General features: G+C 34.3%; 2 protein-coding genes and 1 long non-coding RNA gene across 4 annotated transcripts; 2 read left to right on the top strand and 1 right to left on the bottom strand.

The window, feature by feature from the left end:
• The first annotated feature begins 1,066 nt into the window (after nt 1-1,066).
• Nucleotides 1,067-4,542, top strand: LOC114269787 (uncharacterized). The gene is made up of 4 exons (XR_014349116.1): nt 1,067-1,196; nt 2,704-2,752; nt 3,088-3,140; nt 4,218-4,542. It is a non-coding gene; the product is annotated as an uncharacterized LOC114269787 (long non-coding RNA).
• Nucleotides 4,543-6,701: 2,159 nt separating this feature from the next.
• LOC114269783 (Pectin lyase-like superfamily protein) lies at nt 6,702-14,374 on the top strand. 2 transcript variants are annotated; one of them, XM_028211142.2, is made up of 6 exons: nt 6,702-6,933; nt 7,052-7,724; nt 10,103-10,223; nt 10,806-10,980; nt 12,953-13,023; nt 13,656-14,374. In XM_028211142.2, exons 2-6 carry the CDS (start codon nt 7,389-7,391, stop codon nt 14,300-14,302), a joined length of 1,350 nt encoding a protein of 449 aa, XP_028066943.2. In that variant the 5' UTR covers nt 6,702-6,933; nt 7,052-7,388; the 3' UTR covers nt 14,303-14,374. The 2 variants fall into 2 exon arrangements, with proteins under 2 accessions (XP_028066943.2, XP_028066944.2); XM_028211143.2 differs by having other exon boundaries at nt 6,713-6,875.
• A 559-nt stretch (nt 14,375-14,933) lies between these two features.
• LOC114269785 (uncharacterized) lies at nt 14,934-16,464 on the bottom strand. Its single transcript, XM_028211146.2, has one exon. It carries the CDS (start codon nt 16,080-16,082, stop codon nt 15,159-15,161), a length of 924 nt encoding a protein of 307 aa, XP_028066947.2. The 5' UTR covers nt 16,083-16,464; the 3' UTR covers nt 14,934-15,158.
• Between the last annotated feature and the right edge of the window lie 874 nt (nt 16,465-17,338).

The following is a 17,338-nucleotide window of genomic DNA, read 5'->3' as shown; positions in this document are numbered from 1 at the left end:
TTTATCTCTTTCTCTCTTTGTCTATTTGTTTCTCTCTCTCTTCCCGTCTCTCTCTCTCACTCACTCATCACTGTTAATAGAAAATATTTTTCATTAAAATATTATCCTTACTTCTACCAAATAAAAAATAATAATAATAATTTTTCATTCATTAAATATTCATTTATAATAAAAATAAAAATTATTATTATTTTTTTTATTGTTTAAATATTCATTTATGTTGAAAATTATTATTATGATTATTATTTTTTCTCAATCCCGCCCGCTCGGTTTCCCTATTTTCTTCCATTCCCGCGCCCCCCAAAATGCCCGATCTCTTAGAGCCAAAATCCCTAATTTCTACCAAAATGAAAAACCCCTAATCGTCTCCTCACTCTCCCAGTCTCATCTCAAGTTCAACTCATCACTGTCTCTCTCTTACTCTCTCGTTTCGTTGTTCTTCATATCTGCACCGATCACTCTCTGACTCTCTCGTTGTTCATCTCATCGCACCGATCATCGCACCGCCGATCTTTTCACAGGTAAACTCTCTCTCAATCTCTCTCTCTCTCTCTCTCTCACCCCGATCATTGTTTTTTTTTTGTTTTATATATATATATATATCAGATCTCTCTAATCTGATCTGATCTGTCTCCCTCACTCTCTAATCTCATCAGTCTCACTCTCTGGTTTTGCATCTCTGTACTGATTGACTCACAGGTAAGCCTTTCTCTCTCTCTCTGATCTCTCATCTCTGCACCGATCGAACAGATCTGTTCTGTTTGTTTGTTTTGGACCAACAGATCTGTTCTGTTTGTTTTGGAATCTGTGTGTTTGTTTTGGACCAACTTCTCTTTTACTACAATTTTAGGCTGATTCAGTATCATCAACACGACAATCGACTGCTCAACCTCCACACGATAATTTATTTTATTTTAAACATTATATATATTTTTAAATGTATATAAATATATAGAGTTATATTTAGTAATTATAGTTCGAAAAAATTGGCTTGACTTTGAAACTGTAAATTGTAATTATATTTAGTAATTATAGTTTCAAGATTTAAGGTTCTAATAAATTGTAAGAAAAGGGTAGTAGGTATGTAGATCAAATATGTGGATCAAATATGACTGGCCTTGTTATCGACAGCTCTCGAGACTCTTGTGGATAAAAGAATTACCGGCTTTCCTGTGATTGATGATGATTGGAAATTGGTAATGTTATTGTCCGTATCTGTTTTATTTATTTATTTTTATTTTTTTAAGATGCACATACAACAAATCAAATTGTGAGGTTCTAGATATTGGATTTTGTGGTTGATGATTTGTCTGATTATATTATTGTCTAGCAGATACAGCTCCTTGTGGATTGGACACAACAATTTTTTTTTTTTCAAATTATACAAGTTAATTTTCTCTGAGAATTATGATATAAATGTTGTGATTGGTGTGTCCACATGTGTCACTCTAGTTTTCAATAGAATTGTATTTGATTGTATATTTAGGTGAGGAAGTGATTATAATTGTCATTATGGACACGTATAAATTTCATGGCCAAGAAATGGTAAATTTCTTGCTTGAAATTTGAAAGGATTTGTGAATGAATTTTTTTGGCCATGAATCTCGTCCTAATCCTGTATTGGGAAAAGAAGATGAAGCTTGTGACTTCCTTTATGAAATGTTCAGCATGAATTGAAAATCTTTAGCTATTATGAATTTTTCTTTGGAAATTAAGAACTTGAGAAGCAAACAATATGTGACGTGTGATTCAAGAGCTATCTTGGATGAAATTTGGTTTGTTCTTTTGCTTTATATAAATCCAGCTGCCTAAAGCATGTTACTCATGTGCAGGCTGGCTTTAAATCAAGTTGTCAACGTAAGTAGCACAATTTGACTACTAACTTACGGCAGAAGAATCAGATACTGTTCTTTAAAATAGGCATTTACAGAGCACTTTCGTGGTAGAGTTAACCATCTATTATTAGATTAGAAGAATATGCAACAAGGGGTGGGATGTTTAGGCTGTGGAGGAGAGAGAGGATGCACCTTCATTGCTCTACAGTGTAACGGCGGTTGGGGGGGGGGATATATAAAGAAGTGCTCATTTGATTATGATACAAGAAGTTCATGCTGATTATGCTAATGAGGCTTCATGTTTACAATTAAAGTTTGTTATTTGTAAGTTACTTGATTGGCTAGAATTGGGATAAGTTAAAATGAAGTAGGCAATTAAGTATGCAAATTGATTACAATTTTTTTTTTCAATGTATGGTATTGAATAGGCAAACTATGACCTATTTTCATCTCTTGGGTTATATGTAATTAGATTATGCATGCATGCTTCATGTTGTTATTATATTCCAGCTTTGATGTTCCAGTTGAGTGAGGCTTTGTGTAAACTTCTGACTCTGTAGCTTTCCTCTTTGGTCACCTTCATTGCTTCTTGTCCCCTCTTTTAGATACCTAGAGTGTACGCCTACATGGTAGATTAGACTATTGTACTTTCCAATTATAAAAATGGAAGTTGTATATGGTAAATCAGACCACTTTTGGTCACCTTCATTGCTTCTTTGTTTCAATTGGTTGATATTCCCTCGAAGTGGTATCGGTAAATGACGAGGCAAAGTTTGAATTTTGAGAAAGAAAACCATTTCACTTTCTCTTTGTGTAACTTTTTAAAGTAGGTTGACTCTATTTGATTAAAAGTATATTGTGGCTGCAGGTTGGTGTTGTTTCAGACTATGACTTGTTAGCACTCGACTCTATCTCAGGTATCATTCCAGATTTAACTTTTCTCTGGGAAAATTTTGTTATTTGTTGGTTTCTGGTTTTTAATATGTTTGGTATCAAGAATTCTAGTTATTTAAGTGTGGGCATCATTGTCATTATTGTGAGGTGTCTTTCTTGTTTACATAATATCGCTCTGTATATATGGTCTGGTGATTTTTCTGTTTTCTTTGATAGTTAGATTGGTGCTGTTTGTACACTCTGTCATTATTAGCTGCTTACCATTGATCAACTCTCGTAGAGATTCTGTTTAGTGGTCTTTGTATTCATTCTTCCCAAAGAATTCAAAACAGTTATGTGTTCTATTTCTGGCTCTTAGGTGGTGGTCAAGCAGATGTAAACCTATTTCCTGATGTTGATAGCTCCTGGAAAGTATGTAAGAGAACTCTTCTCTATGATTGCTCATGCTCTCATGCTAGTTTTGCCACTTTCTCCATTATCAGTTTCCATGTACTATATATTTTTGTAACAAATTGTGGAATGTTGCTGTTGTGATTCTGGTGATAGGCATTACACAATCATGTATAGCTTTGATCTTAGTTGCACAAATTGGGGGGCGGGGATGGGAGTGGAAGCGGGAGTGAGGGCAAGAGGGGGCATATAAAAGTTTCTAACAATCATTGTTTTCTACTTAGTTCTAATATATGTAATAAAATATGAATAAATATTAGAGATTGATGTCAACTAATTATATATATATATATATATATGTATATATGTAAACAGTAACTATTAGAATAAGTTGATTTTCTTTTGTTTCTATGAGATTTGTATATTTGAGAGGTTCTATCTCAGTTGGGTTTACGTTTCTTATAGGTTTTTTATAAATATATGAGATTTGTATATTTGAAGACAACAATAACTACATCATACCGTGATTACAGTTTTTCCAAGTAAGGGTTGAAGGGTATTAAGTTCTATCTCATGTTTAAAGTTAATATAGTACAGTGGTAGTAATGTTGTATCCCAAATTCAAATGGGTTTTTGTGGTGCTAATATGTTCCATGGAAATTAAAGCTATCCAATTTGTTGAAATATGATTTTAGTGGAATTTAATTTGAAATTCCAGACTTTGTTGAGTTGAGCTGAATCAGGTTTGTGGGATTTTTAATTGAGTTCATCACGGCATGGATGATAATCAAATGTAGTTATCTTGTATTCCAGGAAGCATGTTTAATTGGGTTAGTTTTGTAGGATTTAATTTCATGTACTAGTGGCCAATTAGTTTGAATTGTTGTGATATCATTGCCATATTAATGTAGTGGCTTTTATTTCAGACATTTGATGTTTGTCACCTGTTGCGGGATTGGTGTTTAGGTGTATGATTTTGTGACTTGGAGAATTGTCGGTGTGTCTTGATAATTTAGCTAATGATGGTTTCAAAGGATGCACATTTTAATTTTAAATTTTTTGTTTTAGTCTAGTTTTAATATAATCCTTATTTTTCAGGGTTTGTAATTGGCTACCGGATGACTTGAAGGAAGAATATGTGCATAGTGTGAAAGTAGTGGAGAAGGCGGTGTTGAGAGCTGTAATTTTTCCTTGTTTTTCCATTCTGTTCATTTGAAATCATCTGTGCCATGGCAGACATGAAGATGTGAATAAGATATATGTTCTTATTGCTAAACTTTAGTGAGATGATGCTAGTGATGCCCTTTCTTCTGTTAGCTTTATATTATTGCTTAGTTAGTTTTTCTTATACAATGTATGACAGCAAAAAGAAAAAAATGGAAGATCATTTTCATATTTTTAATTATGGATGAATTTTTATTTATATACTGGATTTTTTATATTATTATGTAATTATCGATTTTTTTTAAAATTATTTTTCATTTAATACAGGTAATTTTCATAATTTTAATAATTTTATTACATTTTTTTTTTTTTGGAGACAGCAGCACACACCGTCTCAAAAAAAAAATTGAATCAGGATTTTTTGCGACGGCACCTTTACTGTCGCAAAAGATAGGGAATTGGTTGAAATGTAATGCCTTTAGCGACGGTTTTATTGCCGTCGCCAATAGTCCTTTAGCGATAGCTCAGGGGCTGTCTCAAATAAACCTTTAGCGACGGTATTTTTTGCTGTCGCAAAAGACATTTTTAGCGACGGCAACACAGTGCCGTCTAAAAAAAAAACTCAGATTTTTACATGTTATTTGCGACAGAATTTTTCCGTCGCAAAAAAGGCATTTTGCCGTCGCAAAACCCTTTTGCAACCCCTTTGTTGCGACCCCCCACTTGCCGTCGCAAAAAGTCGCTGACCGTCGCAAAAAACCAATTTTTTTGTAGTGGTTATGGTTGCACAAACCATTTTTTCAACACTCTGTGTTACCTATTTTTGTGGGAATTGTTCAAAGAAGAGGATGATTGGGGAACATCTAGCCGGATGTCTAGCCAGTCGTCTGGTGAATCTCACCTCAACGGTTATGCACAGTAAAATGATAAAAGGTGGCCCAGATCCCTAGTTTGGTGAAATGTTTTTTAAATTCTCAATTTGATACAGGTTTGATGAAACCATTGGAGTACAAAAAAAGGGACTTTTTCACTAAATTTGAATTTGATGATGCATTTGTTATAACGTTGGAGATGGTCTAACTAAAAAAACATTAAAAAGTCATAATCGAACATAAATAAGTTATAACTAAAATCTTAAAACAATGTCACAACTAATAACAATTTTGATCATAACTAAAGAAGAAAATGACGTAACTAAAGGTATATATAATATGAGATATATATAATATAATTCTCCCTACACATTATATCTTGCGTTTTTAAAATTAAAAAAAAAAACTATAATAATTCTTTTTGGATGAATTCACGTTCATAAATAAATAAAAATTCTTTCATTCATATATACCTTAGATACAAAATAATTAACAATTAAAAAAAACCCATAAATGACACCCAAAAAAAATAATAATAATAGCCATCTTACAACAATGTCCTCCCGCCTAATAAAATCCATCACGAACTGTGCATGGGACCGCCTTAATCCGGCAATTTAATTTGCCCAGTCCCATGGATATGAATGAACTGTCCGTTCGTTATTTATTATTTATTTTGTCCACTTAAAATCACAAATTAAAATGAAAAAAATTAAAAAATATAAAAACAAATTTTTTTAAAGACAATTCTATTATATACACCCCATACGTACCTTTAGTTACACAAATTTTTTTTTTCTTTAGTTATGACATTATTTTCAAATTTTAGTTATGCTTTTAATTTTTTTTTTAAATTATGACTCAGAAAATATAAAATTATGAGATTTTCTTGTGTAGTTGAAGGTAAGTATATGGTATACCATAAGCTCTGTTTGGTTAGTTTGTGAAAAGAGTTTTTAGCTGTATTTTGAAAAATAAATTGTTGAAAAGAGTTTTAAAATTAAAAATTTATTTCATTATGAATTTTGAAAATAATTTATAATTTTTAATTTTTTTTATAATTAAATAAATAAGTGTGAGAAAAAATTTAATTAATTAATAATTTATTAACTAAAAATTACCACTGTGTTTATTAATTTAATGTGAGAGTAGAGAAAATAACGTAAGAATAAAAAGGAGGGGAGAAATTTTTTAAAAATATTTTTTAAATTTCTTTATTCAAATATAAATTTAACAATAATGATTTATATCACTAAAAAAAGACTACTAATAACATTAATGTATTGAAAATGTCAAAAAAAACAAAAAAAAAAATAAGGCATAGGAAGTGAACGGGTCGCACTGCCCCATCATTAGTGATGTTACTATTAGAGCACCACTTTTAATACTTTTAATTATTTTTCTAAATTTAAAAACTAAACTAATTCTCAAGATTAATATTCTTACAACAATGATTCATGCTATTAAAAAAAAATCATTAATAACACTAATGTATTGAAGATAAAATAAAAAAAAAAAAATTGTGACATAGACGGTAGGCAAGACCATTGCCACATCATTGAAGACACTATTAAAGCAACACTGTCAAGTATTTTTCATATTCTTATCTACCTCCATCACTTCCTTTTAACATCACCACTGTGCGGACTCTCTGTAAAGCGTAAACCTCTCGCGTCGAAGACAATCACTTCTCGACAAGCTCTGCTTTGCTTAGCTCCAGGTAGCTCCTTCGGTTTTCCAAGCTGTTCTATAAATTATAGACACTCACAAATTGAGAGGTCTGTTACACTATCACACTATTATAATTATATATATGTTGTGGTTTTGATTTCAGTGATCTTTGATCTGTTGTGTTATTATTATTATTCTCTTTGATTTGAGACATTTCTGTTGCAGATTAACCACCATGGACGACCTATTTGGAGCTTTCTTCTTGGCTAGATCTATGTAATAGCAGTTTATCTTCAACTTTTAATACGTTTTTTTTGAAGCAATTAATAAGTAGGCTTTCTTGTACCTACCTCCTTGGACCTAATTGCAAATCACCGACAAAACCTCAACCTAATCACGTCAAGATCTTTCTTCGAATTAATTCTTTCCTTCTCACCAAAATCATCCTCCTCCTTTCCTAAAGTATTTTTTGTAGCTTTCCCTTTGTCACTCTGATCAAATTTTCTCGGATAATTATATAAATTTTTATCCAAAAGACCTTGAAATTCAGAAGAAGTTCAAAATGCATCGATTTGTTTTTTCAATTTTCCTGTGCTTCGCGGCTATTGCGCCGTTCCTGAATTGCGGGGTTCTTGCTGATGTGGTGACTTGCTCTGGGATCGTGCCGATGAGGTATCGGAACGATATGATATCGATTATGGACTTTGGAGGTGTGGGAGATGGAGTGACAATGAACACGAAGGCGTTTAGGGCGGCGATTTATCGGATTGAGCATCTGAGGCGGAGAGGTGGTACACTTCTATATATACCTCCTGGGGAGTATTTAACAGAGAGTTTCAATCTTACCAGCCACATGACCCTCTACTTGGCCACAGGTGCTGTGATCAAGGCTACTCAGGTACTTTCACAAACATTTGATACAATTACCGCTATTACAATCATCACCTTTTATGCTTTAATCAGAAATGTGGAAGATGTTTGAATTGACTCTAGATTGCGCAGTCAGGGCTGCAAACGAGCCGAGCCAAGCCAAGCTCCTTTGTATCGTGCCTCGTTTTGATAATTAACTGGCCACGAACTCGGCTCGACTCGTTAATATTAATAGAGCTGAGCTCGGCTCGGCTCGATAAGATTTTTTTATTATTATTTATATTATTTAATGCATAAATAATGTATTTATGTTATTGTTTATATATTTATTTAATATGTAAATAATGTGTTTATTATATAATTTAAATAAAGATAAATGAGCTGAGCTTATTCACAGTGTAGAACTATCATATTGGTGAATTTGTTGTTTGCTTTGTTCTTGGCTTAACCCAAACAAACAATTTTTATGGAATTTAGTGCTTTGAGTGCTAAATTGATTTTAGTTTCAACAAGCAAATGGGTCTTTTAACAATTGAAGTATTCTGCTTTTTCATCATGTCTTGCGGCAGAGAAATTGGGATTCCGTGAATTTCAATTTGTGTACATTCTGTTTAAAGTGAACTAAAAAAAATGGGTGTTGTACTGTTGAGGCCATACAAGAAGCATTTGTGTTTGTAGATTATTTGGAAATTAAGGGACAGCCATAGCCCATGATGGGTCCAGGGGATAAATTGATGGGGATCTAATTGCATGTGCTTGGCATTTGGATTAGTGACAAACAGGATGGGAGGACAGCTATGTGGAATGACACTGATATGTTGGTATCTGTGCTACGACGTTATTTTATGACAATTTGATTATTTCGTGCTTACTTTACTGACCAGTATGACATTGTTATTGTTCTTGTTGCAACTTGTGACCTATGGGGGACAAAAAGATAATAAAACAATAAAAAAATATTGTTGTAAATGATAGTAAAAGAATAAATGCTGGATACACTGTTTAGCAGTCATAAACCGTGTCTGATTTGCAATGTTGAATTATCATTTGGAAAAAAGTAGGAGTATTAAGGGACAAGGTAAAGCAACAACTATTTCTACACGATTGTGAACTTTTGAATTCACAATAATGGTCAGATCATCCACCATACATTATGATCTCAAAATGTAGGTATATACCCTACTATGTCACAAGAGCTAATTTATTTTGTTCATTTGGTCCATTCCTTTTTCTTATGGTATAACATTTGCCTTGATCTTGATCACTAGCTTCTCAACAAATACAGTGGTCCCAACTTAAACAATCTGCCAGCTTGTGTGTAGGTCCGTATATTAAATTATTGTAGCATCCCACAGCAGCACAATTTTAAATTGCATATCGTTTTACTTATAAATTGCACATCATTTTCAAATTGCATATCATTTTCAATGTGGGGTTTCCCTGGGATTAGGCACAAACTGTTTTACTTATAAAAAAACTAATAATAAATTCCATTTAAGCAGAGTATTCCCTGTGCATTGAATTGTATAATTAACCCTTTTGCATTAGAATAAAATATTTTCTTTATGCATTGGTAAAATCAATTTGATTTCAAGAAATGACACCACTTGCAATAGTAATCTCCTAAGAAGCATGGACACGGACATGCGACATGACATGGACATGCCGACACGTCAATTTTAAAAAAATGCAGGACACGACACATGGAGGACATGTATGAAATATATAATTTTATATATTTATTATACATTATATATATGAATATATCATTCAAAGATAATAAAAAATGTAATATGACACTAATTTTAAGTTATTTTGTTCAAACTTATAATTAGTTTCACATGTGTTTAATCAATAGACACGTGTGTCCTTCAAGTGTCCAAAGCGTGTCCTGATCTTTAAAAAAAATTAAAAAATTATACACGTTTTGAAGAGTGTCGGACAAGTGTTGGGGAAGTGTCCAAAGAGTGTCGGACACACGTCACCTTCTGAGAAGTGTCCATGCTTCTGAGGTTCTCTCTCTCTCTCTCTCTCTCACACACGCGCGCGCGCGCACACACAGAGCCTCTTTCTAATTTTTTTTTTTTTTTTTAAAATCAAAATTTTGGGCACATGAGAAGTCCTAATGCCCATAAGTAGTCTATCCCGGTGTCAATCTTACTGCAGTATTTTTACCTCTGGTGGTTATGATCTTAGATGTAAATTGTTTTGCTGGAGTCTTTAAGCCATTTATGAGCTAAATACATGTATGATGTCGGGCCAAAGTTTGTCATTTACCAAGAAACAGTATGGAAATATTATAGTTGGTTTACATCAGACCGTTTCAAATTTTTAATTTTAATTTTAATTTATATATTATCATTTTATGTTGCACTAATGTGAAACTCTTCTGGCTTTGATATGTAGGATACAAGATATTGGCCTTTGATTGCCCCCTTGCCTTCATATGGACGAGGGAGGGAGCGTCCAGGAGGAAGGTATATGAGCTTTATCCATGGAGATGGACTTAATGATGTGATCATTACTGGTTAGTATGAATATAATGCCTCTTTATCATTTGATGATTGCTTTCCAACACATTTGTGGATGCCTACTTTCAACCTACAACGACTTGCCTAATCAAATGGGTCACACAAATGTTGTTTCTTATGATCTTGTCATAACAAAATGAATCCTGTTTCCTCCTGCTCCTGCTCCTGCTCCTCCTCCTTCTTCTTGTGTGTGTGTGTGTGTGGATAAATCTCTTTCTTATTCATTCTTCTCAATTGAGGGCCTTAGCATTTTTCTTTTTCTATGTTTCATGGTTTAACTGAAAATATGCCCCTCCTTGATCGAGTGAAATGGTGAAATAGAATTCATGTAGCTGGGACAAATTTTATGTAGTTAGTTTTAGTGTTTGTATATGATCTTCACTTGCATTTATACGTTTCCATGAAACTAACAAATTTTAATTATATCCCTCCCCCGGGCCCTTTTTTTTCCCTCTCTTTTTCTTGTTATGTTTTTTTAGTTTCTTTCTTTTTTCTTTCCTTATTATTGTTATTGTTATTTTGGTTCTTCTGCTAAGCTGTCAATATTAGTTAGATTTGATGAATTGGTTCTTTCTTAGGTGAGAATGGAACGATTGATGGCCAGGGAAGTGTTTGGTGGAACATGTGGAGGCAGAGAACCCTCCAATTCACAAGGCCACATCTTATTGAATTCATGAACTCCAAGAACATTATCATTTCCAATGTCATTTTCAAGAACTCCCCCTTTTGGAACATTCACCCTGTCTATTGCAGGTAATAATTGAACATTGTTTTTGGACTCGGGTCCTATATATTTTATTAAAATCTCTTATGTTCTTATTCTAATGAATATTTGCTGAAGTTTAGTAATCCCTTTTTTGATTAGTACTGAAGCTTAGTAACAATGTTTTAAAAACCGGACCGGTGAACGAACCGGAAAAGGCATCGGCTGGACGGGTCACCGGTTCAACCGTCGGGTTGAACCGGAATCGAACCGTGACGTAATAAATATATTAAAATTATATTTAAATAAAAATATAAGTAATAAAATTATAAATTAAAAATATTAAAAATATTAAATTATCTTAAATATTTGTCCTAATATTTTTTTTACTGAAAAATATAATAATATATTTTAAAATATTATTAATTTCAATTTTGGAAGATGAAATCAAATATTTAATATTCCCTCCATATGATTTTAATTCAAATAATTTGATTGAAAGGAAAGCAAAAATTTTGGAGGGATATCAAAATTTCAATATTCCCTCCAATACATTTGATTAAATCCCACATAGATTTCTTGAGTTTTTTTGAAAGAGTTTTTTTCTTATAAATAGGTGAAGACTTTCACAATAATTTCATCAAACTCTTAATGGGATTCCTCACAAGAGGAGACCCTTGAAAAAGAGTTTGAAATTAAAATTTTCTTATATTCTTATATTTTATATATATATATATATATATAAAATAAGAAAGAAAGAAAGAAAAGAAAGAAACAAGATAAAAAAAACACAGAAAAATTAAAAAAAAAAAAAAAATCCGTCACCGGGTCGACCGGTTCACCGGTTTAACCGGTGGGTTCACCGGTTTTCACTAAAGAGGCCGGTTTTTACCTTTGGCCGGTTTTAGGGGGCTGACCGGACCGGAACCCCATCCGGTCACCGGTTCAACCGGTTGAACCGGCCGGTCCGGTCCGGTTTTTAAAACCATGCTTAGTAATCCTATCCATCTGATAACATAGAACTTTATTTATAATTTTTTTTTTCAATGATAAGTAACATTTGATAAAAAGAAACTTACTGCAACTATATGCATTTCCGTTCCTGTTCATGTAAGGTTGTTTAAAGTTGTCATTCATCCATAAGAAATGAGCTTGCCTCCATATGGTGCAGTTGGGTCCATGAGGCCACCATGGTTCCCACTCTGGTAATCTAATCAGTTCATCTTGTGGGCCCATATGTGTAGATCTTTCGTGAAAAAAGAAAAAGAAAAAGATTGATCCACTAATCATAGTGACTTGATTTTATCATATTTGTTTTTAGAAAAATGAACGGTTTATTTTCAAAATCAGATATACAGGCCATTTTATTGAAGACAAATATAATGAAATCATGTGGTTATAATTATCGGATCAATTTAATTTTTTTTTTCATGGAATATATACACAACAGTTCACAAGATGAACTATTTGAATCACCACAATGGACCCATGGTGGCCCCAGAGGCCCAATTGCATCATCTTGTCCACCCAAGTAGATTGGAGACAGGCCACATTCTAAGAGAAAATAACGCCTCCATTTCTTGTTCCTCCAAAATTGGATTTTATGGATGATGTGTAAATTTTTAAATCTGGATCTTATTTATGAACTCTCCCACAAAGTTTCTGGGGTCTAATTACTTGTAACTGGAGTCTAAATCTGTAATTCTCAGTAGTCAGGAAGTAAGTAGTGTCAGAGACGCATAGGGTCAGCCCTGATCAAGCACAATTGCAGACCATATATTGGCATGGTTTGCAAGAAAATTCAGGTTTATCTATAATTTGCATCCTTTTTCACGAGTTATTTTAAAGTTTAAAACTGTATTAGGAAGCTGAGATTAGGAATGAGAATGGTCGGCCATTTTTCAATTTTCTTGAACTGCATCCTTATATTACTCTTTGATACTAGTATGATTTGCCAGAAAATTGCAAGGCAGTGACTTTTATTGGTTCTGAACCTTCTGACAGTTAATTTCTTCTTAACAGCAATGTCGTTATTCAATATTTGACCATATTGGCTCCACCTGACTCTCCCAATACGGATGGAATTGATCCAGGTATGCTGTATAAAACAATTTTAGTGTTAAGTACATCCTTTTTCTTTTTCTTCTCATCTATTATATATATATATATATGTGTGTGTTTGGAAGGAGAAAGATTTGGGACACACCTAACCTTTGGCATAGTACACAAAGTGGTTGTCTGAGATTTGAACCTATAACCTCAAGGTTATTATATATATTATTTTATTTCTGAATTGTAACTATATGGTATGCCATTAACTAGGGTCATATATATGTTTATATAAGGGGGAATTACATGCAGGTGGGAGCAAGTGAAAAAAATACCAACACATGGGGGTGCAAGTCTGTCCGTGGTGGGGTGTAAATAAAATGTTGTGGGGTTGCAAGTGTCACTTGCACTAATTTTTTTTCCCTTCTTCCACCTGCATGTAGTTCCACATTTGTATTTAGATTTGCTACATATCTTGCACAAGGAACACAGTACTTTTTATATTTTTGGATGGTGTGGAAGGCATGGCTTTGTGAATGCACATTTCATTACTTAGATGGTCCATAACTCATGCAGATCAGTGCAATGTTGGTACTAGATGCTTCTTGTTTATTGAAGAAGAGACAATTTTAATGAAATTTTAACTAAAATATATACTCTTGATAAATTGAGACAGATTCAAGCAGCCATGTCTGCATTGAGGACTCGTACATTTCTACGGGAGATGACCTTGTGTCGGTGAAGAGTGGGTGGGATGAGTATGGCATTGCTTATGGTCGCCCTAGCATCGACATCACCATCCGGCGGGTAACAGGATCGTCCCCATTTTCTGGAATTTCAGTCGGAAGTGAAACGTCTGGTGGGATAGAGAATGTATTGGCTGAGCACATAAGCCTTTTTAACATGGGAGTTGGCATCCATTTGAAGACAAACATCGGTAGAGGAGGGATCATTAGAAACATTACTGTGACGAATGTGTACATGGAAAACGTGCGAAAGGGTATAAAGATTGCAGGTGATGTCGGGGACCATCCTGATGACAAGTTCGACCCAAATGCTCTTCCAGTTGTTAAGGATGTCACAATTAAAAATGTCTGGGGTGAGAAGGTCCAGCAACCAGGTTCAATACACGGCTTGAGTAACTCCCCTTTCACTGGGATTTGTCTCTCTAATATCAACATTCATGGTGGAACAACAACAGGACCGAGAAAAACTCCTTGGCAGTGCTCTGATGTTAGCGGTGGTGCTGTTGAGGTCAGCCCATGGCCATGTTCTGAACTGACTAGCACCCATCAAACTGGTGCATGTTCCATTCCCTTTTGAGATTGTTGTTGTTGTTCTTTAAAACTCTGTCCAGGCAAGTAATAAAAACTATGATTGTGATTAGATATTAAAGATTTCATCTTTTTTTATTTTATTTTATTTTATTTTATTTTATTTTTTATCCTACACCTCTGTTGATTTTAAACTTCACTTCAAATGGAGAATGAGAGCAATTAGATAGTGTTATTTTCATCTTCAGATAGAACATATAAACACTTCCTAACATTAGAGTCTAAACTATCACCAATTTTTTCATTTCATCATCCTAAAGTATTAATTTTGTCTATTTGATTCTTAAAGTTTGTGATTTCTGTCTTTCATGTGTTTCAATTTGTGATGACTATAAATCATGAACTGTTAAAGCGCCAAAAGGTAGTTATATAATTTGTATTTATTTGTATAATTATTGTGAATTAAATTGTAAAATTATAAATTTTACAAAATAAATAGATGGAATTGATAATTTCTCAATAAAATGAAAAAAAAAAATTGTAATAATTTAAGTTTAAAAGTGAAATTTGAAATTAATGAAACATTCCATTATGCAACATCTGACAATCATCATGCTATTATTGCAACAACCAAAATTACTTGCATATCACATCCAAGCACTATATAATATAGGAAACAATTTTTCATCACATAATAATAGTGTATATTAATAATAATATAGATGTGTATATGCTTCTACATCTCACATGGATGCAAAATTCTTATTTACAGAACAAACGACGCAGACCCATAATACAAATAAGTTCTAATGATAACTACCCAAACAAAACATACATAGGTAAGTGTGTATGCATACTATGCATCATCACTGCTGTTCATAAGTTTATACCCAAAATCTGAAAATTTAAAACTGGTCCAGGAACTTGCGGATGTGCTTCATGAAACCACCACCACCACTTCCTTCCTCTCTCTCCTCACGTTGTCCCTTCTTCTGCTTCTCCTCTCTCTCCTCCTCGTCATCATCTTCCTCGCGGCGGAACGGCCTCCTGAAGCTCTTTTTCTGCTTCTCCTCTCTCTCGTCCTCGTCATCATCTTCCTCGCGGCGGAACGGCCTCTTGAAGCTCTTCTTCTGCTTCTCCTCTCTCTCCTCCTCGTCCTCATCTTCCTCGCTGTGGAACGGCTTCCTGAAGCTCTTCTTCCCAAACACATCACGGTGGTGCTTCCCGAACGGGAACCTCTCCATCCCATCGTGGTGATGATGGTGGTGGTGGAACCTCACCCACCTCTCCGGAATCTGACGCACGCCGCCGCGCAACATCTCCGGATCAAACTCCTTCCCTTGTCTCTCTCCGCCGCCGCCGGCCATTATCATGTCGCCGCCGTACCCCACCTCGCGCCGCTTCATCATGTGCTTAATTCCGTGTCGGCAACCGCGGAGAGGAATATGGAAGGGATACGAACGCTTCGCCGGAAAGTGACGGTTGATCGGCCGGAATCTGACGATTGTCATCGGGCGATCGAGCGGTACGGCAACGGTTTCCCTATCAGATTCCGGCCCCTCGGTGGCTCCGACGGCCTTGTCTTCATTTTCAGTATCGATCGGTTTTGTTTCGGCGGTTTCGGAATCCAATTCCACCACCGGGGATGGTTGTTCTTCGGGCTCTAGCTTGTCGCTGGGGAGGAAGAGAGTTGACTTGGCGTTAGATTCCGGCAGAGAATCGGAGAGATCGCGATCTGTGACGTCATTTTCCGGGATGAAGGGAGTGCGAGCATAGGTGAAGGCGAAGAAGAGGAAGAGAAGGGTAAGGGTGAAGCCGAGTCTAGCCATGGTTGAGATGAGGAAGAGAAATGTAGTTGGTGGTGTGTATATGTAGAGAGAGAGAGAGAGAGAGAGAGAGAGAGATATGTATGGTTCGGGCAGCTTGTTGGGGCAAAGCAAGGGGTGATCTGATTTTGAGCGGTCAGCGCGGGCAAGAAAGGGACACCGACCACGTGATTGGAGGGATGGAGGGAGGAAATGAAGTTGCCGTGGAGGTCGGATCTAGTTAGTCAAACGGGTGATTTTCGGATATTCGAGAGATGGGTTTGGATTGTCTACTGTCGTGGTGATTTGGGAACCCCAAAAAAAACTGCGTTTTGTGCAGCTCAAAAACGCAGCATGTAGCAACTGAAAACGCAGGTTGCTCATTTGGGAATATCATAGGTTGTAAAATTATAAGCCTACCCTCCATGTTTACAATTTAAAGGTAAATTTTTTAATTTGGATAGAGATATTTTAGTCATTTTATTATGATGCAACATTATAAATAAATATTACTTTAAAAAGTTAGCAACTAATTTTTTATCAATTTCTTAAATTACTTTTCAAAAAAGTTAAAAGGCAATTTTTTTTATCCAACTTTTCAAAACACCTCTAGGAACGTCTAGTCCAGTTCTGCTCATTGGATTTACTTTTGGATTCATTTTTTATAACAACAATGCTACGTAGCTCAAATTTTGTGGCTCAAAAGTGGCTCAAATAGCCAAAACGACGTCGTTTTGAGTACAGAACAACATAAAAATGGTCAAAAAGACGTCGTTTTGGCCATTTGAGCCACTTTTGAGCCACAAAATTTGAGTTACGAGACATATTCCTTTTTCTAATTTGAATCGTTCATATTTTAGAATTTGTTAATTATATTATTTTAATAAAAAATCACGTTAATCGGATAACGAATACTATATATTCAGATTACTTTTGTCTGGAAAAAATAGACGATCAGAAAATTAATGATTTATAAAAAATAATCTAAATACATAATATTTATTATCTGATCGATGTGATTCTTTACAGAAATAATATACTCAATAAATTTTAAAATATAAATAATTTTATTATCAAAAAAAGGCTCAAAAGTGAGCCCAATAGGTCGGATTTGACCCCCCAGTTCAAATAGAGGCAAGCCACTGTCTCGAGAGATGGTATTTTATAATGTTATAATTGATAAAAAATAAAAAATATTATAATTTTGTATTATGTGATTACAAATAAAAAATATTATAATTTTATATTAAATAATTAAAAAATATAATAAAAATAAATAA

This window comes from Camellia sinensis, chromosome 13, assembly GCF_055761805.1.
Source record: "Camellia sinensis isolate YWXY chromosome 13, ASM5576180v1, whole genome shotgun sequence".
Lineage (NCBI taxonomy): Eukaryota > Viridiplantae > Streptophyta > Magnoliopsida > Ericales > Theaceae > Camellia > Camellia sinensis.
Note: the sequence above shows the minus strand (reverse complement) of the source record. Positions and strands in the feature narration are given on the sequence as shown.

Coding starts and splice junctions, on each gene's coding strand:
- LOC114269785 (XM_028211146.2), bottom strand. CDS start 16,082: ATGGCTAGACTCGGCTTCACCCTTACCCTTCTCTTCCTCTTCTTCGCC.
- LOC114269783 (XM_028211142.2), top strand. CDS start 7,389: ATGCATCGATTTGTTTTTTCAATTTTCCTGTGCTTCGCGGCTATTGCG. Junction 7,725..10,102: donor CTGTGATCAAGGCTACTCAG/GTACTTTCACAA, acceptor TTTGATATGTAG/GATACAAGATATTGGCCTTT. Junction 10,981..12,952: donor ATTCACCCTGTCTATTGCAG/GTAATAATTGAA, acceptor TCTTCTTAACAG/CAATGTCGTTATTCAATATT.